Source organism: Nerophis ophidion, linkage group LG10, assembly GCF_033978795.1.
Source record: "Nerophis ophidion isolate RoL-2023_Sa linkage group LG10, RoL_Noph_v1.0, whole genome shotgun sequence".
Lineage (NCBI taxonomy): Eukaryota > Metazoa > Chordata > Actinopteri > Syngnathiformes > Syngnathidae > Nerophis > Nerophis ophidion.
The window spans coordinates 30,928,233-30,953,226 of record NC_084620.1 but is presented as its reverse complement, the minus strand read 5'-3'; the positions used below and the strand labels follow the sequence as shown (position 1 = coordinate 30,953,226).

At 40.1% G+C, this 24,994-nt stretch overlaps 1 protein-coding gene across 3 annotated transcripts; it reads left to right on the top strand.

Moving 5' to 3' along the window:
* Nucleotides 1-549: 549 nt before the first annotated feature.
* On the top strand, nucleotides 550-20,795 carry hdac8 (histone deacetylase 8). Of its 3 annotated transcripts, none has more exons than XM_061913486.1 (11): nucleotides 550-721; nucleotides 4,259-4,311; nucleotides 4,381-4,511; nucleotides 11,605-11,746; nucleotides 11,818-11,930; nucleotides 12,259-12,336; nucleotides 12,402-12,510; nucleotides 12,587-12,759; nucleotides 13,267-13,361; nucleotides 17,063-17,168; nucleotides 20,564-20,795. In XM_061913486.1, the coding sequence occupies exons 2-11, from the start codon at nucleotides 4,265-4,267 to the stop codon at nucleotides 20,584-20,586; spliced, it is 1,017 nt and encodes a 338-aa protein (XP_061769470.1). In that variant the 5' UTR covers nucleotides 550-721; nucleotides 4,259-4,264; the 3' UTR covers nucleotides 20,587-20,795. The 3 variants fall into 3 exon arrangements, with proteins under 3 accessions (XP_061769470.1, XP_061769469.1, XP_061769468.1); XM_061913485.1 differs by lacking the exon at nucleotides 550-721 and adding an exon at nucleotides 3,870-4,158 and having other exon boundaries at nucleotides 12,265-12,336; XM_061913484.1 differs by lacking the exon at nucleotides 550-721 and adding an exon at nucleotides 3,871-4,158.
* The last annotated feature ends 4,199 nt before the right edge of the window (nucleotides 20,796-24,994 follow it).

Here is a 24,994-nt window from a genome sequence, read left to right as displayed (position 1 = left end):
GGATGAATTAGAACAGAGACTGGGAGCCAGAACTTCTCGGCCAAAATGTGATGTTATATCAGTGTGTGACCTCACCAATGTGGTTTTGGAAGAATGGTCAAAAATTCCTCTAAACACACTCCACAACCTTGTGGACAGCCTTCCCAAACATGATGGTTGGAATATTATTCAAATATATCAAATATGTGGTTACCAGAGGTGTGGACTCGAGTCAGACTGGAGTCATGAATTTGATGACTTTAGACTCGACTTGACAAAATGTAAAAAGACTTGCAACTCAACTTAGACTTTAACATCAATGACTTGTGACTTGACTTGGACTTGAGCCTTTTGACTTGACATGACTTGCTACTTCCCCCAAAACCCAACGATTAAAAAGTTATTCAGGAGCGCTCCGTATCTTCCATTGTGTACGCGTGTTTGTCAACATGTGTGTGCGATGACAGCCTGTGTGCTACCTGTCAGTACAACAGCCAATCGAATTACATCCACGTTGTTTTCGTCACACAGCATTCACCCAATCAAATTGCAGGAAAACCAACGAAGAAGAGCTTTCAAACAACAGAAGAATAAGTGAAGAAAATTATGCCATAAAGTGTTTCGTTCGGATATTAAAACTACGACTTGGTCAACAAAACAGGAATTGCCGTATGCAAAACATGCGGTTGGAAGATTACAGACGGAGACGCATCAATTTACATTTGAAGTTGCACAAAGAAGGGTATGTTTTGAATGTAAGCTAACGTTTATTGGCTGAGTAACGTGACTTTTATTTGCTGTGTAGTTAAAGCAGTGAGGCTGTAAACTCACTGCTAACGTTATAACCATAGACATCTTATAAGGGTACGCAGCATGGAGCGCTACTGCCTATTGCCGCAGACGAGACGCGGGGCCGCCATCTTGGAGTGGTGATCCGCTCCACTCAGGGCAATTCATTTGGTAGGAGCAATGAACTGTCAGCACATTTAATTCATATTAACTCACTGAATACCACTGATATTTACGCGCTTTTCTGTCATACGTGTAACTATGATAAAGGACACATGTTTTGGCGTGTTCATAATTTGCTTAACATAAATAGAATATTCTTATATGATATAAGTGACCAGACGTCTGAGATCAAAACTGGGAATATAATCCCAGAGAAGGGGGAAAAACAGTCAGCTATTTTGAAGTTGAAGAAACAATATGATTAGGTTGTATATACATGCATATATCCTACATAGACAATGTATGAATACATTAGATATCTATATATCTTACGGACCTATAGACCAGATGTTTTCAAATGGGGGTACTTGAAGGTATGCCAAGGGGTACATGATATTTTTTTAAATATTCTAAAAATAGCAACAATTCAAAATCCTTTATAAATATATTTATTGAAAAATACTTCAACAAAATATGAATGTAAATTCATAAACTGTGAAAAGAAATGTAACAATGTAATATTCAGTGTTGACAGTTAGATTTTTTTGTGGACATGTTTCATAAATATTGATATTAAAGATTTCTTTTTTGTGAAGAAATGTTTAGAATGAAGTTGATGAATCCAGATGGATCTCTATTACAATCCCCAAAGAGGGCACTTTAAGTTGATGATTACTTCTATGTGTAGAAATCTTTATTTATAATTGAATCACTTGTTTATTTTTCAACAAGTTTTTTGTTTTTTTATATCTTTTTTTCCAGGTAGTTCAAGAAAGACCACTACAAATGAGCAATATTTTGCACTGTTATACAATTTAATAAATCAGAAACTGATGACATAGTGCTGTATTTTACTTTTGTATCTCCTTTTTTTCAACCAAAAATGCTTTGCTCTGATTAGGGGGTACTTGAATTAAAAAAGTGTTCAAAGGGTGTACATCACTGAAAAAAGGTTGAGAACCACTGTTATAGACTTTATCTCTGTTGCTGCAACAGCAGAGAGTTTATTCTGTCTTGAGACTTTGTATTGATATTTTCTATTACATTCTTCCTTTAAATGATCATGTTTACAGTGATTGTTTTATATATTTTTTTCATGTATGTTGCTTTGGATAAAAGTGTCTGCCAAATACTTGAACATATTTAAACACCAGAAAGTCTTTATTTCAGCTGAAACCACCAACCTGTTTCACTGGATTCAGAATAAAACCAAATTCTGTGTTACTCAACAAAGTTAGTATTTGAATATTGTTACTTGAAGACTTATCTGTGGTTACAATAAAATGAGAATGCATCATAATCAATGGCGGCTGGTGAAATTTGTTTTAGTTGGGCCTGAAAGTTTGTAAACCAAAATACCTGTAGGGGGGTCATCCTCCCCCAGAAGATTTCTTTGTGATTTTCACATACAAATATTGTAGTTCTTTGCTCCTGCTTAACTCTGTGGTAATATTATTTTCACAAAAAACAACCATTAGTATGTTAATATCAATTTTTACTTGTGAAAAGTAATCCTCCAATTCCTATTTTCAACAATCCGCTCAATTGAGCAGGAAAACGCTGAATACCAGCCCAGCATCTTTGTTTTCTACCTATCAACTGTTCGTTTAGGCTGCTTGCCGGCTCCTCATCACCACTTCAAAATGGCGGCCAAATTGCTTGCACCACAGCAGCCAATTCAGCGTCTACTTATAAGATGTCTATGGTTATAACGTCATTGCAAACACGGCAATTTGTTGCATCCACTGCAGTTGCTACCTTATTCATACTTATTGTCAAATGATTCTTTTTTAAGCAAGGTTGCATGAGGTACCTACACATAACGTTACGTTAGTGAATGTATCACACACAGTAACGTAACGTTAGACGGCGGTCAGCAGCACCGCGTATTTTAGCCAACTACAAAATGACAAACATAGTCGAATAAAGGTCAGTTAAAATGTATACTATATTAAGAATATGTGTACATATTCCATAGAGCCCTGACATCTAACAAGTACAGCACTATTCATTGCTATGTTCATGTATTTGTTGTTTTTCATGTGTACGCACACATAAACACATACAGTATGAGATGAGATCAATGAGATAAGGTGACAACATGATATAAACTGCTGATGAACTAGTTACAATGCAATATTCCATGGAAATACAATGTTAACACTTTTGTGCAAATAAGTACAGTTGCACTTGTTTTTTCAAATGTGTTTATACTGTAAAGGAATGAGTTAAATGTTTAGAATAACTGGTTAATAGTGCTATTATGAAGTGCAATGTCAGCGCTGTTTTTTTTAATAATAAATACATACGGCGTTTTAAAAGCATACACAATCTGTGTAAATATATTAGTCTGTGGTTAAAAAGACTTGAAATGACTCGAAACCCAAAATGCAGGACTTGGGACTTGACTTGAGACTTTCCAGTATTGACTTTGGACTTGACTCGGACTTGCCTGTCTTGACTCGGGACTTGACTCGAGACTTGAGGGCAAAGACTTGAGACTTGTGACTTGCAAAACAATGACTTGGTCCCACCTCTGGCACTGGTTACCATCATATTTCGAGGGTTAGAGAGATGTCGATGTTGGGCCTTTAGCGATGTAACTCCAAACACTGGCATTGCCTCACAAGTGTGTTACCGTGGATGCGATGTGACGACAGCACACAAAACCCACTCACACTTTCAAGAACTAGCGTCCGCCCAGAAGAATAAACACTACAAGCAATCCCAGAATGACTTTTGTCAAATTTAGTCCAACTCTAAAAACATACCCCCCAGAAACATGTGATTGTGTGTTGAGCTCGGTCCTTACATATTGTTTCAGGGTCTAATGATCACAATCATAAATACTATTAAAATTTATCAAATGCATTTATTCTTTATTCACATGTTTTCTCTGATAAGATAACGTAATATGAAAACAGTCAGTTGTAGTTTCCGGGGGAGTATTTACGGTGAAACACTAAATGGGAACACTGGTTTGCCTACCGCCAATGAAAACCATAGAAGACATTCTGCTTGAGTTTTAGTGTGTTTTTATATCATACTTATTTTATGCTTGTATTCATATTACTGTCTGGTGTGTTTGTTTTTTCTACTTTGTATCTGTCCTAAATGAGTTTTGAAGGAGACAGCGTTAACCACAGCTACAGCAAACGAAATGTTGCGTATGTTTTTAGCCAGGAATACATTGAAACTTGCGATTCGTTATCCAAAGTGCCCAACCGGGTGAGTTCATTATCTTTGCATCATTGCAATAAACATGTTTTGAGGATGCAGGTTGAAGTCTTGAAGACGTATCGTGGTTTTTCTTCTGTCGATTTTGTAGGCGAGTATGGTCCACTCACTGATAGAAGCCTATGGACTCCTCAAGCATATGAGGTTTGTTGTTGACAGTGACAGAACTTGGGTGAAGATGCAACACTAATACTTGTTCTCCTTCCATGCCAGCATTGTAAAACCTCAAGTGGCTTCTTTAGAGGACATGGCCATGTTCCACACAGACTCCTACCTGGAGCATCTTCACAAGATCAGCCAGGATGGAGACAATGATGACCCACAGTCAGTTGACTATGGCCTGGGTAGGAGAGGTCAACTCTAATCACCTGTATTTGCATTCACATGACATAAAGTTTCACAATTTTCAATAACTACAACAACAGTGCATCAAAACAGTAGTGAGGGTCACATTTTTTTAAGGTAAAGTACAGTGTAGAGATGTCCGATAATGGCCTTTTGCCGATATTGTCCAACTCTTGATTTCCGATTCCAATATCAACCGATACCGATATATACAGTCGTGGTAATAACACATTAGTATGCCTAATTTTGTTGTGATGCCCCGCTGGATGCATTAAACAATGTATATATTGTAGCGTCCCAGAAGAGTTAGTGCTGCAATGGTTTCTGGGTGTTTGTTCTGTTGTTTTACGTTGCGGATGTTCTCCCGAAATGTAAATCTATCAATCAATCAATCAATGATTATTTATATAGCCCTAAATCACTAGTGTCTCAAAGGCCTACACAAACCACAACACAAACCACAACGACATCCTTTGTAGAGCCCACATAAGTGTTTGTCATTCTTGTTTGCTTTGGGTTCATAGTGTGGCGCATATTTGTAAAGGTGTTAAAGTTGTTTATACAGCCACCCTCAGTGTGACCTGTATGGCTGTTGACCAAGTAAGCTTGCATTCACTTGTGTGTGTGAAAAGCCGTGGATATTATGTGACTGGGTCGGCAGGCAAAATAAGTGCCTTTAAGGTTAATTGGCGCTCTGTAATTCTCCCTACGTCCGTGTACACAGCTGCGTTTTAAAAAGACATATATTTTACTTTTTGAAACAGATACCGATAATTTCCGGTATAAGCATTTATCACCGATAATATTGGCAGTCCGATATTATCGGACATCCCTAGTACAGTGACATGGGAAACGCTCCAAATAACATAAAACATGCAACAACCCCATCCGAGTCATACCAAAGACTATAAAAATGGGACCCATTACCTCCCTGCTTGGCACTCAGCATCAAGGGTTGGAATTGGGTTTTAAATCACCAAAATGATTCCTTAGTATGGCCTCCACTACTGCTCACTGCTCCCCTCACCTCCCAAGGGGTGGAACGAGGGAATGGGTCAAATGCTGAGGGTAATTTCACCACACCTAGTGTGTGTGACTATCAGTGGTACTTTAACTTTAATCACATAAATGCTACAGGATGGAAAAAAAGGAAAATAAAAATGCTGCAAATGCCAAAACAAACAACACATCCCCTAAAAAAAACTGCAATAGAGAAATGCTTCGATTTTACAGAACAGAATATTAGTTAGGCAGATTACTGTCTTTTACAAACTTAAGATGTAATATTTTATTGTATTTAGTGCAGCAATAATAAAACAATTAGTTTGTTTTAAAAAAGCCACCTATTAACATTCTGTTGCTTCTACTAAATGTTTCATAAGTGTAACTAATGAAAAAAAAAGAAAAAGAAATTCGGACCACATTGAATGTCCGGAACTTTAAAGGAGAACTGCACTTTTTTTGGGAATTTCGCCTATGATTCACAATCTTTATGTATGACAAGAGCACATATATTTTTCTTTTTTTGCGCATTCTATATATTATATAAATGCAATCAAAAGTCTGCTTGCAATGTAGCCTGTGGGAGTCACTCCATTATGCCTCTAAAAGCCCTTAAAAAAACATCCAAACATAATATGTAATGTATTAACAGGCACATAATATATACATTAATTTAAATATTTACGTATTTTGATCATTTTAAGCAGGGGTCTCAAACATGCGGACCGCGAGCCAACTGCGGCCCGCGAGACGTTTTTATGCGGCCCGCACTTTGATATGACAACTCAATGTTGGTGCGTCCCGCAAATACGAAGGGCGCTTGACATTGTCATACTTGCCAACGTCCCCAATTTTCCCCGGGAGACCCCTGAATTTTAGGTCACCATTTCTATCGAAGCCCCTGTCGATATTTACCAGATCAACAATATTCAGGGTGTGATATAATGCTTTTAGCGCCCTCTACATCCTGAACTGACAGCGTGCAAGCCTAGTTGTATGTTGCATCTGGCAATGTGTGACGCACGTGTGGGATTGCAAAATATATTTGATCAAAAGCTACACCCGTCACACTAAGGGTGGCCGTAAAAAAAACTTTAACACTGTTACAAATATGTGCCAGACTGTGAACCAACACCAAACACGAATGACAAACACATTTCGGGAGAACATCCGCATCGTAACGCAACATAAACGCAACAGACCAATTACCCAGAATCCCATGCAGCCATGACTATTCCGGGCTACAATATACACACCCCGCTACCACCAACCCCCCACCCTCCCTACTTGAGTCGGTTGAGATGTTGTATATTGTAGCCCGGAGACTTAGTGCTGCAAGGTGTTCTGGGTATTTGTTCTCTTGTGTTTAAGTTGTTTTAAGGTATGGAAATTCTCCCAAAATGTGTTTGTCATTCTTGTTTGGTGTGGGTTCAAAGTGTGGCGCATATTTGTAATAGTGTTAAAGTTGTTTATACGGCCACCCAAAGTATGAACTGTATGGCTGTTGACCAAGTACGTCTTGCAGCCACGTACGTTGTTCTGCACAAATCTCATACAACATGTTATGGAGCCGGTACATTGGTTGTATGATGTAGGAGCGTGCGAGATGACATGTAGTGGAGCAGTAGTCTTCTTACTGGGGGGTGTGCGAACCCTTGGAGGTACTTGAAGATATGCCAAGGGACAAGTGAGATTTATTAAAAACATTCTAAAAAATAGCAGCAATTCATAAATACTTTATAAATATGTTTATTGAATAATACTTCAATTAAATATGAATGTAAGTTCATAAACTGTGAAAAAATAATACAACAATCCAACATTCAGTGTTGACAGCTAGACTTTTTATGGACATGTTCCATAAATATGATAATAAGATTTATTTTTTTGTGAAGAAATGTTTAGAATTAAGTTGACAAATCCAGATGGATCTCTATTACAATCCCCAAAGAGGGCACTTTATGTTGATGATTACTTCTATGAGTAGAAATCCTAATTTATAATTGAATCACTTGTTTATTTTTCAACAATTGTTATAGTTATTTTTATAACTTTTTTTCAAAATAGTTCAAGAAAGACCACTAAAAATGAGCAATATTTTGCAGTGTTATACAATTGAATACATCAGAAACTGATGACATAGTGCTGTATTTTACTTCTTTATCTCTTTTTTTCAACCAAAAATGCTTTGCTCTGATTAGGGGGTACTTGAATTAAAATAATGTTCAAAGTTCACAGTGAAAAAAGGTTGAGAACCGCTGTTGTTGAGGACGATAAAGGGAATGCAGTCACGGCAGCCCTTAATAATGTTGGCCGGGTGAAAATTGGGACAAATTCGAGAGAATGGTTGTCGGGAGGTGCACTGAAATTCAGGAGTCTCCCGGAAAAACATGAGGGTTGGCAAGTATGTTGCTAGGGCGGGAAAGCTATTCATAGAAGGTGAATTCATTAAAAAGTGCATATTAGATTTTTTAAGAAATCTTTTCTTGCGGCCCAACCTCACCCAGTTTCTGCATCCAGTGGTCCCCAGGTAAATTGAGTTTGAGACCCCTGATTTTAAGCATTCGCTTGATTTAAAAAAAACACATCACAACGTTCACTTTTTCCCCCACAACATCAATACTACTCACTGCAGACTTCATGAGAGCCAACAAACATAATGAAATGTCACTTACTGTACAATGTCTTCTGTCATTATGAAGCAGACAGATAGAATAGTGTTTTATTGTCATTTTAAATGGAAAATTGCTTACAATCCTCTCGTAGAAAAGGGGGGTGGAACCAAACGTCTTTTTGTGTCGTTCTCGCCATTACTGGGTCTAAATTGTCTGTCGAAGTGTACCAACTTCTCAGAATACGTCCTGATGCTTCTACTATCCAAGTGAGAGGCATGAAATATGATCTACAGTAAACTTCCATAAGTAAAAGAAGCGAGGAAGCAGCTTACCACTCGATGTAAACATTGGCAAACACGCTAGTTAGTGATCATGGAGAAATTGTTTGTCTGCGTTAGCGCTTATAATAACAATATCACTAACACTCGGTTAATATTCAAGTCACAAAATGTAAATGGAATGTTGTTGGTGGTTTTCGGAAGGTTATTTATTGGGTCTTTTGGGGGGAATACTGGACCTCCCATTTGCTCTGTTGTAAGCAGAATTTTATTGACGTTTATTTGCAAGTTAGGATGCATTAAAAAAAATACATCTGCCGTCACTTGTTTCATAATGTTTGTGAAAGATAGGCAAAATTCCCCAAAAAGTGCAGTTCCCCTTTAAATACACAGAGATAGTTTTTGCACAGCCACTGTAATAGAGCGCACATGAGCGCGGTGGTGTGTTGGTGCAATTATCTGTACTGCACCATACAGCAGAGATGTTTTTTTATTTAATGTATCAATGCACACATGGGAAAAGAGTACTTTTATTTGAAAAAAAAAGAGAATAAAGGTTGTGGAAAGCATAAAAATATTTTCTTATGTCAACAGTTTTCCCTAAAATTTGCATTGAGGCAATAAAGTGTGTGTTGTCCGATAACTCAATTAATAAATCAAACTAATCGATAGATTACTCTTAGTATTATAGAGCAACTGATTTTTATATCCAATATTTAGACAAACATATAAAGAAGAATGAAATAAGATCACTCCACCAACTTTCTTCTGTGCATCCCACTCATGTCATTAAGGATAAATATCTCTTAGGTGTGGCGCTACTAGGAGCCTGGCTAATTTCCTGGTAGTTTTTGGTGTTTGATTCATTTTTTGTTTTTTTCTCATTTATTTTTGATACTGCAGCGGGTATGCGATTACAGCGTTTTTATTGTGCTGTTGCATTATTTCGATAGCATTTTTGTGTGTTTTGGTTTGGATCATTTCATTTGGACATTGGTACACAATTGCCCCTGTCAGACATGGTATGAAAAACACCAAAATGTAACAAAAAGTAAATAGATATTTAAAAAATGTATATATATTGCGATGAGGTGGCGACTTGTCCAGGGTGTACCCCGCCTTCCGCCCGATTGTAGCTGAGATAGGCGCCAGCGCCCCCCGCGATCCCGAAAGGGAATAAGCGGTAGAAAATGGATGGATGGATGGATATATATTGCTTTTTAGCATGCTTGCAATTATTTTCACTGACAACAGGAGGCGCCACTGTACCAAACATCAAAGTGGTGCAGGTAAATTGTTAAGGATTCATCAACACCTCTTTATTTAGACTCAGAAAATACTCACAAAAATGGGAAATATGATTTGCGGAATAGTCATTAGTGTCTCTGAATACAACTCAAAACATTTAACACATAAATGTGTGGCGTAAACCTGTGGATTGAATAAGGATCTCAAGCAATGGGCTAGTACAGGGGTAGGGAACTTATGGCTCTAGAGCCAGATGTGGCTCTTTTGATGACTGCATCTGGCTCTCAGATAAAACTTAGCACGATAGGTAATGAATAATACCGCTGGTAATCACAGTCTTAAAATTAACTTTCAAAATATAAAACATTATAAAACATATAAAACATTATAAACAATATAAAACATAACCCAGCATTTTAATCCTTCCATCCTGTTCAAGAAGTTGCATTAATGGTAAGACGTTTTTTTATTTATTATTGGTTAGCTTCAGAATAACAATGGTATTATAAAGAATAAGAGACTTATAAAACTCTGACAAATGTCAGTCCTACTAAAAAATGCACTTATTGAGTTGGATTTGGTGTTTAAAAAATATTTTACGGCTCTCACGGAAATACATTTTTAAATATTTGGCTTTCATGGCTCTCTCCGCCAAAAAGGTTCCCAACCCCTGGGCTTGTATGAGACAGTTTATTATGGCGGCCCTGTTAGGTGGTGGTATGCATCGTATCTCCGCTTCTTAACCCAGTTCAATCTCATCTGTTTTTACAAAGAATTAAAAGGAACTGGAGAAAGGATCAGTTTTGCCAACTTAGGGCCTTTGTGGCCATATTTATTGAGTATCAGGAACTTCTAGATGCTAGAGATGTAACAGTAATTGTATTCAGATTTTCCATACAGAGGTACCAAATTAAAAGTAAAAAACAAAACATATTTTTTGCATCATGCCTTTTCTTGCTAATCCAATACAAGCAGTCACTAAAGGCAAAATATTTGCCAAAAGAGCGGTGATCCAGTCATACAGGGCAATTTTTTAAGCCTGTGGAGTGCGCATAAACAATTGACCACTAAATGTTAACACCCGAATAACTTACGTATCACCCCAGTGAAAGGTGAAGTGTACACCTAGACACGCGTGCAGGCCAGCCTTTGATTAGCGTTGGTCATGATTAGCAGTAGTGGTAAGGAGAAAGTGCTTGGAGACACTCTTCCGTCGTCTGGTAACACTTCACCTTGCAGGGGAAATACGAATACCAGTGGTGTCCCTTTTGTGGACCAGGGACCATTTTTTATTTCTTAATCTGATTTATTTATGCAATTATTATTCGGGTGTTTTTATTTTCAAAATTAATATTTGTAGTGATTTTTTAATATTTAAGGATATACTTTATTTGAGCTATTTACTTATTTTTATCAACATTTTGAAATGTATTGTTATTTAATTTTTATAAAAAGCCATCTATTATTTCTTCATTTTTTGCTCGATTGGAAAATGGTGACATTTAAATACAGAAAGTGAATAAGTTATCAGTAACTGTTGAGATATGGAGAAGAGGTATGATTACATAAGATTTACTTCTTCTGACCCCTTTTCAAACATGTTGTATTGTGCAAAAGTAAACATATTGTAGTACTTGTAGTAGCATGTTAGAAACAAATAAAATCCTATTGATACCATTAATACAACTGATACAAAATGGTCATACAGTATGTGAACATGTTAGACAAAGGAAGTGAACACATTATAAATGATTGCTTAAATTTGGAGAAAGAGTAGGATTAAATGAGCTCAGATTCTTCCTACTCTTTTTCAGGTATGTGTAGCAAGTTCCAAATAAACAAAGCCGTCATCCCTAAAATGTCGCTTCCTCCTTTTGTCCTCCCCTGTTCATCCTTCCGTCTCGTTGCACCACCTTTTCCTGCTCTGTCTGCCATTTAACGTCCTCCAGGTTACGACTGTCCAGTGGTGGAGGGCATATTTGAGTATGCCGCTGCAGTGGGGGGCGCTACACTCACAGCCGCCCAGTGCCTGCTGGACCAGACTTGCGACGTGGCCATCAACTGGGCGGGGGGGTGGCACCACGCCAAGAAGTAAGGCAGGAGAAGGAGACTAATGGTTTAATTTGATCCGTCACCACTGACTAATTTTTATTACCCTCCAGGGACGAGGCGTCGGGCTTCTGCTACGTGAATGACATCGTGTTAGGGATTCTTAAGCTGAGGGAGAAATATGAGCGAGTCCTTTACGTGGACGTGGACCTGCATCACGGAGACGGTACGCCGTTACACGAAAAGGACCTGCAGAATGGCAATTTTAAAAAGCCAGAGCCTTTTTGAATCCTTTAAATGTGCAGCGTTTGTTGGCTACGTTGACTTGGCAGGACTGCATATAATAATTTTCTTAATAGTGGTAGAAAGGCCAAATTAAATTCCAGTGGAGAATATATATTTTTTTTTAAAACAAATCCAGCAGATGAAACTGTGATTAAAAAAAAAAAAGTTTGCAGCCTACTTTGTAACATGCGTTAGTTAGCACCGCCTTTGCTTTGCTTTACTATTAGAATTGTGTCTTCAAGGACTTTAAGGATGCCCTATTGCTGCAGGTGTAGAGGATGCCTTCAGCTTCACGTCTAAAGTCATGACGGTCTCCCTGCACAAGTTCTCCCCGGGATTCTTCCCAGGTAGCTCAACAAGTTTTTCTTGATTTTTAATACCATGACACACATGAACATACGTGTGTGTGCAGGTACAGGGGATGTGGCCGATACCGGATTGGGTAAGGGCCGCTGGTACGCCATCAATGTCCCGCTGGAGGACGGCATCCAGGACGACCGATACTTCCAAGTTTTCACCAGGCACGCACACTCCCTTGCCGTTTCTCTGACCGCGGCCATTAAGTTGGTAACAAAGAGATGCTTTTCCCTTTTGCAGCGTGATGTCGGAAGTGCATGTGCAGTTCAACCCAGAGGCGGTAGTGATGCAGCTTGGAGCAGACACCATGGCGGGCGACCCCATGTGTTCTTTTAACATGACCCCGGTGGGCGTGGCTAACTGCCTGCAATATGTTCTGCAGTGGCACCTGCCGACGCTGCTCTTGGGAGGAGGTGAGATGTCCATGTGTGTGTGTGTGTGCGCTGCTAACAATGAAGCCATTTTACTGGAAAACAAACTGGCCTCTTTTCCCTTCCCTCACTGTAAGTGGCTTTTGTGCTGCCCCCAATAGGTTGTGTTCAAAATGTACAGTATGCAATACAGATAACCACAAATTTTAAACACCATTATACAAACCACTTACAAGTAATTAGTTGCGCCTGGTGTTTTGCTTGATGGCGGCCATGTTTTTCCAACCAATCTTGCTGAAATTTTACAAGTACATACATGTTTGGTCAGTTCCCTAAAAGTGTGTTACAAATTTCTTCGGGATTCATCTCAACATCCAAATGCACACCAATGTATTAGTCTAGTTTGTTTTTTGGGGGGAGGATTTTTAGGTCAAAAAAGCGCTGTAAATATTGTAGGCAGCAAGGACAAAAATAACACACCTTTACCTGTCCATTACATTAATTTATTCTTGCCAATGTGGTCATGGCTTACCTGTCTCATCCCGCCAGGGGGCTACAACCTCGCCAACACGGCTCGCTGCTGGACCTACCTGACAGCAGCAGTTCTGGGAAAGCCCCTTGCCTCAGATATTCCGGACCATGAGGTATTACTACATCTTACACATCAGGCTCATGTTTTAATTGACACGTGTTTGAAAAGAAAATATACACAAACATTTTTGTGTCTCTTCTCACTGAGCAACAGTGTGAGGGTGTGTGTCTGTGATAAAGGTACCGATTGTTTCTCCTTGCCATGGTCCTGTGGCCTTCTGTAACCTTTGACCTCATTTAGAGGCTCTCACTTGAAAAGATGGCGGCCATTAGGGCAGCTGCCTCAGACAATAATGACAAAGCTAGCACACACTCAAGCATATGTTCATGGCGGCTTTTTGAAATGTTGGCCTCCAATTTACAGAATAATGGAAGAACCTTATCATTGCTTCTACAGTGTACTGTGTGTGTGTGTCTTTGTGTGTGTGTGATGCTCAATAAGAGGAGCATTTATCAACGATGACCAAGCAAAGCTGGACAAAACAGGCTTTGTGGTCTTCCTAGAATATGTGTGTGTGTGTGTGTGTGTGTGTGTGTGTGTGTGTGTGTGTGTGTGTGTGTGTGTGTGTGTGTGTGTGTGTGTGTGTGTGTGTGTGTGTGTGTGCTAACATTCTTTATAGCTGTAGATGAATACACACATTCATTTATTGTTCAGTTAAAGCGTGATATTCCATAATAAGTCCACACATACTGTATGACTCCCCATGTTGCTTGATTCGTTGTTGTTGTCCCTTTTCCACAAATCCCTGTTTTCAGGCTTCTGATTGGCTAATGCAACTGTCATCAGGAATCTTATTACCAACAGTTTGTTTTAAAATGGACTTGCAACTCACAGTTGTCAAATCAAAAAGCATGTTGCTCCAAATAATATTTTATTTAAAACTAGGGCTGTAAAACGATTAAAATCTGGAATCACGATTAATCGCAGTTTGTTCATAGTTAACTCTGAATTAATCGCGACAAACGCAGATAGATATAATTTTCATCATTAATAAGTTTACCAGAGACATATAATTTTTTGGGGGAGGGAGCTATCCCAGATGTAATCTGGGATATTTTTACCTGAATAAATGCTTTTGATATTCTGTACATTACATGTTGTACAAGTTAATGGTTTTCATTTTGCTGCATGGCAATGTATTAACCCATCCATCCATTTTCTACAGCTTATTCCCTTTTGGGGTCGCGGGGGCTGCAGTCACACCGCGACACCTGTCCGTCAGTAATAACAGTCTCCGATAACCTGGACCAATTCTAACCGTTTTTTTTTTTTTTTTTTTTATTGTTTAATTTGCATTGCCTCACACGATGAACATTTCATATATTTCTATATGACGCCGGATAACATTCCGGGAGCCGTCACTTTTTTTTGCTCGCGATCCCGGTACTTTCCTGGCTATTATCCACTGTGTTGCTGTAGGGAGGAAAAGTGGAACGACGCACATTGCGGAAATAACATTATTCTCCGTGCGTCGGCTAAATACAAATAATTCCACAATCCCAAACATGTCTTTTTCAAAACCTGCAGTGAAGAGAAAGGTTAGTGATGTGCAAAGACAATTCCAGGAAAAGTGGGAGATGCAATATTTCTTTGTTGAGCACAAGGACCCCCGACGTGTCTTATTTGCACAGAGAAAGTTGCGGTGCACAAGGAATACAATTTGAAACGTCATTATACAAGTAGACATGCAGAGAAGTATGCAAAAAAAAATTTAAGAAATCTTTTCTTGCGACCGAGCCTCACCCAGACTCTGCGTCCAGTGGCCCTCAGGTAAATTGAGTGTGAGACCCCTGGTTTAGATACTGTGATGCCATGTCTGTAGCGAAAAGCGAGCCGGACTTTGCGTTGCTAGGAGCCTTTCTCTCATTAAAAGACGCCACTGCAATCTGAGATTGTGAAGCTAACTGTCCGCAGGTATATCTCGAATATATTAAAGTACATCCACAGCGCAGACACGCTGCCTCCGCTCCAGATAAACCCGTTTCTATAGCTTACATCAGGGGTGTCAAACTTAATTTGCCCGGGGGGCCACTGGATGCAGAGTCTGGGTGAGGCTGGGCCGCAAGAAAAGATTTCTTTAAAAAAAAATTTTTAAATGTCTTTATTTTTTTTTTCAACACAAAATAAAATCAAAATATAAATGAACAAAGTGGGGATTAAGAAATGTGAGGTAATGCAAATTAGATAATAAAAAAAAACAAATAACGGTTTGAATTGGTCCAGGTTATCGGGGACTGTTATTACTAACCGACAGGTGTCGCGGTGTGACTGCAGCCCGGCACGTAAGAAAACCCTTGTCTCAATTGCAACGTCTCTGTCGTTTTCACTCATTTGCCGCTTTTCCACAAACGCATGGGTAGGCAACCCAGAATGTTAAAAGAGCCATTTTGGACCCAAATAACACAACGCTGTCAAGTGGCATTCATATAAAACTTGCGGGCCGCACTAACATTAAATATTAAGGTGCGGGCTGCAAAATAACGTCTCGGGCCGCGTGTTTGATAGCCCTGGCTTACATCATTACAACATCGGTTTCTGGAACACTGTTCCGGTGAATAAAGTATGTATTTTTCCCGCCAAATGTTTGGTGCATTATTAGTCAATAGTGCGCAAATAATAAAATATATAGCCATTCACACTGTAGCTACCTGCTTGTGTTAACGTGTATGTTTAGTGTGTTATGATGGCCATTTTTCCTATGGTCTGTTAACACACCGTGTCGGCGGAGAATGAACAAGTGTTGTGTGTCATGAAGTGAAGCACGGAGGCAGACTGGTGTGCACGGAGAAAATACTTGCTGGAATTGGGCCCATTGTTATCATGAAATTGGCAATAAAAGCTAAACAGAAAGTCAGGCTTTTAGATCCCAAGAGTCAGTGTGTATAGTCAATCTTAGATTGCACAAGGGTTAAATAGGTATCTGGTGTGGGTATATTTTGACATATACAATACAAAAATGATGGGATGGATGGACATGTTAATAAAAGATGATGATTATTAGCGTATGCAATAATAAAAATGGAAAAATAGCGAGGTTGATAAGTGTCATGATGGTGACGATGATGTGCAAACAACACAAGAAGCAGCATGTACAGGAAAGGCAGGATGCTTATGGAAAGGAAGCAGGTAAGGGTCCCGCCTCTTTACTTCCCATTTCCCCTCTTTTCCTGTCTGCAGCCACTTCCTGGCCCGCCTCTCGCTGCCGTCCAGAGCCACAAAATCAATGTTCTGAAATGTCACCAAAGATGAGTGTATGTGTGGAGTGAAGACGCAGCTTTATTAACTCATACATAAATGTTCCCATTTATGAGTTGACCGTCCTTAATCGTGGCGTGTGCGTCATCACAAGTCCATGTCCATGTGACATTCTGCGTTGTCTGTCGTCCTTGCGGAATTCTCACTGATGTCATCAGCGCGCTCTTCTCCAGCCATCCAAAACAAACATGGCGCCAGCAGCAATGTGTGTGTGCGCCTGTGCGTGCGTGCATGCGTGCGTTTGTGTGTGTATGAAACACAGGAGCAGCGGGTTCATGGGAATACATTAATCTAGGTGTGCGCCTGTGTGCGCATGTGTGTGAGGCTGAAGATAGGACTTACAAAGCTATCAGCTGATGGCACAGATTTTAAGGATGTTTTCCACACACACAAAGGAGTGTCGTCTATGTCTTTTTAAACCAAAAAAACATGGTCCTATAAAAATTATACCACTGAGCGTTATTGTTAAATTTCCCAACTGAGTTCTGTGTGTTTCAGTTTTTCACTGAGTACGTGCCAGACTACTCGCTGGAGATCAGCCCGAGCTGTCGACCCGACCGCAACGACAGCAAACACCTGGACCAAGTCATCAAGACCATCAAAGGTCTGTAAAAAAAAAAGATCATACAGTACTTCACACAAAAGTGAGTGTACCTTTCACATTTTAGCAACATTTGTATCATCTCCTCAAGGAATTGCACTACAGAGTGAACTTGGATCAAATGTAAGGGGACATGTTATGCAAAACCAATTTTTCTTACCTATTGGTACCTTTCATTCATCCATGTTTTATCGCTTGTCCCTATCGGGGTCGCGGCGCGAGCTGGAGCCTATCCCAGCAGCACTCGGGCATAAGGCGCGTACATCCTGGATAAGTCGCCACTTCAGTGCAACTATTCGTACCTGTTTTTGTGTATTTGGGATCTGCATAAATCCTGACAATTTGAAATGAATCCATGGAAGCATTGCCGAGATATAAATTAAACAATTTGACCTTCCTTCATATTTCCTCCGGACAAGCGTTTTGGAATTAGCCTTATTTGGGACAATTTCCCTAAGTGTGACATCAGAGTATATCTCCATGTATGGTTAAGTTTTACTCAAAGGACTTTGTGCAAGTCCACCACTGTAGTCCGACGCTGTCATTAATAAGCTCCTTCTTTTTCTGGCTCGTACATGCACATTCATCCTCCACTGTTGCCATTTCAAATACAAATTAAGATAGAGATGTAACCGTCAGACTTGATATTGAAGGGTTAAAAATTACAACATTGCTGACGGGGAAAAGACACCGTCGAAGTGGAGGCACGTAGAAAAAAAGACTGTCTACTAAACAGTGCATCATGAAGAAAAGGTCAGAAAGCGGCTTGAAGATGCTCTGAAAAAAAAGCAGGATTTTGACCAAAGAACCATCATTACATGTTATGTAGACCACAAGGAAGTGTTTTAATTGTAGAAAATAATCATTAACAGTATGACCCCTTTAAAAGCACATCCATCAGTGGGTCAAATAGTTGTCACCCCTCCCCCCCAACCCCCACCCGCTGCCTTGTGGTACCTATGGGAGAAGGAAAGGCTACGGGGAGAAAACCCAGACAGAAAATCAGGAGTGGAGCCCCTTAGGCGACTGGGTGTCATTGCTGAACCCCCCCGGCAGCTCCTGCAGCCAAGCCGATGCCAGATGTATTGCCTTGCTTTCCTCTGGGCCACATCGACACGGCCGAGAGGGGGATCTTGATGTCTGGGCAACCCAAGATCTCCATACTTTCTGCCCAGGCTTGTGCCACAGAGAGGGAATGAACTCTCCCAGGCGCAACCCATCGTCACTACTGACGGACGGATGCCTATGATCATCAGTGTCTAAATAGTTAGCAACCTAAGTGAGGAGCATGCTAATTGTGTCTAGTCCTGGTCTCAAGCATAGTGGCTTGACTGGGGCTGTGCGAGTGCTGCTGACACGTTGGGAGCTGTGGTTCATGGAGGTTTTGAAGCAGAGAATGATCTCTTACTATGGTAAATGTGGGGAACAAATATGCAAGGGTTATCCAGCATCCTGAATCCTCTTGGACATGAAATCCAGCAGAGCTGCCCAGTTTTTTTACTGGAATTCTCTTCCACTCCTCTATGATGACATCACTGGTGGATGTTTGACAACATGCACTCCTCCACCTTTCTTCCTTCTGCTTCAGAATGGATATCATAAATATAAAAACATGGTAGAAAGTACTAAAACAGAAAGATAGTTATTATAGATTACAAACTAAGGTTGACACTATACAAATAAATAATTGAAATAGAAATGTTGCGATATTAAATAGATCAAAATACATACTCAACAACTACATGTAATGTATCAAACCTTTGGTGGCCCGTACATTGGTTATTGTACAGAGGTCTGGGGACATGCATATAAAATAACTGCAAAACCAGTTTCCATATTACAAAATATACAGCAATAATTATTTGACCGGACAATAAAGACTCAATAAATTATTTATAAACTTGCAGATTTATAAATGATCCTGTAGAAAACAAAAGTAATTAAAGCTGCGAGCAGCGTTGAACACCGCAGGGTTCACGCGAGCTGGCCGGCGCGCATGAAGCTTGCAGTCATATCCTTCCCGATTCCCTGACCCAACACCATATATTTCGGGACTCCTAAATTATTACATTTCTTGCCATACCTGATGCGCCTGCAAAATATGAGCATTTTTGTGCATGTTAAGGGCCTCAAAAAGGCGTCCAAAGGTATAGAAGAAAAAACACAGCAAATTCAATTGGGCCCTTGTGGTGCTCTGCATTATCCCTGCGGGGCTTGCTGTGTGCATTTGAACATGTACATGGAAAAAAACACATTGAAAGAAGGTGCCCAATGGGGTTCAGGTGTGGGGAAGTCCTACTAGGCCATTCCATCACCTCAGCAAGGCTCCTTTTCATGTTGTAAAACTGCAGCGAGACCCAGTTTCTGTTTCACAATGTCAGAGTACATGTTGGAATTCTTCCCAACAAACCGCAGCTCCCGCAGTCCCAACAGCACTCGTGCAGCCCCAGACCATGACACCACCACCATCATGTTTGACTAAAAGCAAGACACAGGTATTTTGCTACATTTGTGAGGTAATAATGGCGGTGTGTTCTGTGTGTTGGCTCACTTTCAATGGATAGTAAGTAAATACACAGAGGCTACTCTAAACCTGAGCCCCTACGCTTAAGAACAGACATGCTGTCCTGAAAATGCTTGCTGAAATGCAAGATCCCGTAGCCGACTGCTTTAATGTCCATAGGTACCTTCTTATTGCAGTTCCACCAAATAAAAGGGTACCAGAAACATATGCAGTAATTTTACTGTTTTAGACAATGGAAACCCTTCTAACAACTAACTGCATGTCCTCCATCGAGAAAAAAGGACTGCACGATTCACCTTTCATAAATACATGTATTTGTTCTCTGTAAAAGCGAACCTGACTTTCCATAAACGTTTTCCTCCTGTTGAAATGTCAGCGCTGTCACATCTGTTTTATGTCCTCCTCTCTTGTCTATGTCAGCTCACATTTTTCCGCGCATGACGATTAATCTGTACTGAGCCACCACTGCATTTGGTACATCCGCACCACTGAATTACATCATTTGATGGCTAAGTGATGGAAACAGTGGTTGCCCTTGGACACAAGCAGGCGCCTCTGCGTCGTTTTACCATGAAACTATAGGTGGCGCTGTGAAGCTGCTCTGTCCAGTCCTAAAAATACAATGGACAGGCTGACGGGACACAAGTGACAGCTCCACAATAGCTTGCAAACAGGACATCCTCTTTGACTGCGTCAAGGCATTTACTCATCCATGCTTTGTGTGTGCATGCGCTACATTTAATATTAACTACAACACATTAACAAACATGGGATCTGCAGAAATTGCGTGTGCATTTGTTGCTTGACGTGATGACCCTGCGTATATACTGTGTGTTGTTTACATGTGTGCGCCTCTCTATTTACTTGTTTGCAGGGAATCTAAAGAATGTGGTTTAGGAGATGTCCACGCACAGAGTAATGAAGACAATATGGAGTGGAGGCCTTCAGCCCTGTGGTGCGGCATGGAGAAGCATTTTGGAAAACACTAGCGGTTTCCAGGGAAGGATTTTAAGGGGGGGTGATGTGGTTGCTACAATGTTCATAGTTTTAACATGTTTTGAGGCGAATGATTTGTAAAACTTAAATAAAGTGATTGTCTCTGAGTATTTCTATTTTTGTGTCTTTGCTTTTCTTAAATCTCCAATTTTAGAGTATTTTTCCACCCAGTTTAAGTAAGTTTTAGAGGTACCACAATGATGGTTTGGACGTGTGTTGTCCAAAATCGAGCCTTGATGCTAGAATTCATACAGTTAGAGGTACATTTATTAAGCCCTACTGCAGGGGTCGGCAACCCAAAACGTTGAAAAAGCCATATTGGACCAAAAATACAAAAAAGTAATATGTCTGGAGCCGCAAAAAGTGAAAAGCTGTATATAAGTCTTCTAATGAAGGCAACACATGACATAAGTGTCAGTATTAGCTATAATAGCTTACTATCAAAATGACTGAAATGTTGAAATGTAATATTTATTGTACACATTTTTGCAACATTAGAAACTATTAGTAAATCAGAGGCTACCATGAAGGTGAGATAAAACTCCTGGAAATTGCTAGCTTTTAATAGCCAAAGGTATAGATGAGTGTGTCCAATTTAAAGGAAATGGCAGGCTCTCTTCTTTTAATAGAATTAATTCCAATTTTTGGCAAGCTATATGTTTGCTATGGTCTGGAACAACATGGCACACAACTATCTGAAATGCAGCAAATATTACATACGCATTATTATTTTATGAGACATACAAAACTAAATTATATACAAAGAGGATAAAAGTAAAGGATAATTAAATAAGCTTAAATATACACCTACCAACGAGGCATAATGATGCAATATGTACATACAGCCACAGCCTAAATAGCACTCCAACTCTGATTAGCACTCCAACAAGTTAATAACATCAACAATGATCACCTTTGTGCATTCACGCACAGCATAAAACTTTTGGTGGACAAAATGAGACAAGGAAGGACATGTAAATAAACTGTTGTGTCACAGTCCACACTTTGGTGAGTTCACGAACCGCCGAAAATAGTAGGACAAAACAATGTTCACCAAATACTGTCATCAGTGAAGCATACACACAAACATATTAAACAGTGAGCTTTCTAACAATTGGGAAGGTTTGTGTCATGTTTGTCCTCAAACAAAAAAAAACATACTAAACAAAACAAGAAAAAATTTCCCCATCTTTTTCCATTTTTAATCCTTTTTTAAGGAGCCACTACAGCGGCAGGTTGCTGACCCCCGCCCTACTGGGAGCCCTCAGCACTTTCGACACGGAAGCCATGAAGCAAAGACTGGCCTTATGAACATAGGCCGGATAAATTAAAGCCCCAAGCAGGGTTTTATTTGGAGAGCCCTGGCCCCGTTACCATTGCATTTATTTTTACACATTTCTGTTCATGCAAAAACGATTTGTCTTCTTTTCTCAATCAAACTTGAATTTAAGTTGACTCACGTCTTGTATTAAAGCAAATTCATGGGAAATAAATTGTTCAACTATTGGCATCAAGATGTTTCCAGAGAAGCCAAGGATTCACAGTGTGCAGAAGAATGGCCCCTGAACAACACCCGAGCAGCCAACAACAACATCAAAGCACTAGGCCAGTTGAGGGAGTGAAATTGTTCCATCATGTCGCCAACACAGAGATCCCGACACAACAACTCCCTGTTTCTCAACTTGCAGCAATGTGAAGTGTGCGTTGGTTCAACCATGTCACCCGCTTACCCTCCAGATCATCCAACCAGACTTGGACCCCCGCCAAGTCGGCCGGAGAGTTCCTGGAGGCGTCTTCCCCTCCTTGCTGACTTGAGATTGTAGCTCAGGATCTAAGGCAGGGGTATCAAATGTATGGCCCGCGGGTCGGATCAGGCCCGCGAACAGGTTTTACCCGGCCCGCGGGATGAGTTTGCTAAATATAAAAATGAGCCGAAATTTTTGAATGAAAGAAACAGGTGTTCTAAATGTGTCCACTAGATGTCACAATAGCAATTCTGTGTATCTTTGTAGGTCAGGGGTCGGCAACCCTCGGCTCTTTGATCACTCTGATGTGGCTCAGCTGCATACTTGCCGTCCTTCAAGATTTTTCCGGGAGGTTGTCCGGATTTCAGTGCCTTTCCCAGAAATATCACTGGGCTATCATTCTCTGGTTTTCACCCGCATAACTATTTTGAGGGCGTGTCGTGGTGACAATGCTTTTAACGTTCTCCAAAAAATATCGCCGCGCCCGCCTTCACTCCATGCTATCTGCGTGCCGGCCGGTCACATGTAGCATGCGACCCCTGCTAGCACACATCATCGACGGCAAGGCATACTTGGTCAACAGCCACACAGGTTACAATGATGGTTGTGATATAAACAACTTTAACACTCTTACTAATATGCGCCACACTGTGAAACCACACCAAACAAGAATGACAAACACATTTCGAGAGAACATCCGCACTGTAACACAACATAAACACAACAGAACAAATACCCAGAATCCCATGCATCCCTAACTCTTCCGGGCTACATTATACACCTCCGCTACCACCAAACCCCGCCCACCTCAACCAACGCACTTTATTTTGTGAAACGGGTCAAAATGTCTCTTTGAGTGGTAAAGGTTGCTGACCCCTGTTGTAGATGATGCTACATATGGAAAAAAACAACATAATGCTAATGCACCAGTCGAGGAAAATGAGCAATCCTGTAATTTGATGTTGATATTTTATTATCTTGATAGATTGAAAATTAACACCAATGAGTTGACTTATGAACATTATCACATAATGTATTCAGAAAGTATAAATAACGACAAATAAAGATATAGAATACCATTAACCGCAACATTTAAGTGTAAAAAACAACAACAAAATTATGATCAGAATCAGAATCAGAATCAGACATACTTAATTAATTCCCGAGGGGAAATTAAAATTTTCAGCACAATCCCATTCAAGATCAGACAAACATTACAGGGAGACAGAACAGGATCGCTGACGGGTCTGCCAACTTCTGGCGCCCCTTACAAAAAATGGGGAGATACAGGTAAACAAGTGGGGGGGAGTAAAAAATAAAAGATTAAAATAAAATACAATTTAAAAAAGCAGTGCAAGACTGGGCCCCTGGAGAGGGGGTTCAGACTGAGGCCAAGGGAAAAAAACAACTCATAGCCATAGTATACATCCCTCTTACATGTGTGTAAGAGGGAAACATCAAACATCAAAAAACACAAAGGACATGAAAGACGTTAAAGTAGCGGAGCTGATGCAACCAGACACTTCTACATACAGCTATGAATAAAAAATAAATTACAAATATACACTGTGGTGGCCTCTGCGGTGTTCCACGCCGTCGTCTGCTGGGTTGGAGAGAGCATGGCCAGAGACAGGAGCAGACCCAACAAAGCAACCAAGAGAGCCGACTCCACTCTCGATTGCCAACCAACTCTCGGCCAGTGTCCAGTCCGCATGAATGAGCGAGGATACGTCCAAGAAGACTGAGGTGTCCGATACCTGCTCATTCAGCCAAGACACTGTGAAGTTTGATTGAACAATTTTAGAATGTGCTTGTTCTATTTTTAAACAAAAAAAAAAAACAATCTGAAGTTGTCTTTGTTTTTAAGTTATTGTGCCGTGATTTTACCAGTCCGGCCCACTTAGGTGTAGATTTTTCTCCATGTGGCCCACCCATCTAAAATGAGTTAAGGCAACTGCGGGCTGCACGCCAAACCTTTAAAGCAGGGGTCGGGAACCTTTTTGGCTGAGAGAGCCAAATAGCCAAATATTTTAAAATATATTTCCGTAAGAGCCATATAATAATTTTTTTAACACTAAATACAAATAAACACGTGCATTTTTAAGTAAGACCAACATTTGTACAGTATAATAGGTCTCTTATTCTTTGTAATAACATTGTTATTCTGAAGCTAACTGTGGAGGGTTAGGGTTAGGGTGCGTAGATGGCCCACCTGGGCCTTGTTATCTAATCACTTGTCGCTCTGTTATAAGCAGCAGCCAGGAGGAGAGACTGGGTTGGGGCTGGGATTACTATTGCTGGAAAGCAACTGAGAGACTTATTGAAAAATAAAACAATATTGTAACCCTGAAACAGGCTCTCATGTCGGTGCTTGGGGGTCTGAAGAACCCCCATGAGGGCAAGCCCCACACTAACCAATAATAAATAAATAACTTCTTACCATTAACGCAACTTCTTGAACAGGTGCAGTAGAAAACGGATGGATGTATTAAAAATGCATGAGAATGTTTTATATTTTGAACATTATTTTTAACACTGTGAATACAAGTGGAATTATTCATTAC

Coding starts and splice junctions, on each gene's coding strand:
- hdac8 (XM_061913484.1), top strand. CDS start 4,045: ATGAGTTTTGAAGGAGACAGCGTTAACCACAGCTACAGCAAACGAAAT. Junction 12,337..12,401: donor CTCCCCGGGATTCTTCCCAG/GTAGCTCAACAA, acceptor GTGTGTGTGCAG/GTACAGGGGATGTGGCCGAT. Junction 13,362..17,062: donor CAGATATTCCGGACCATGAG/GTATTACTACAT, acceptor TGTGTGTTTCAG/TTTTTCACTGAGTACGTGCC.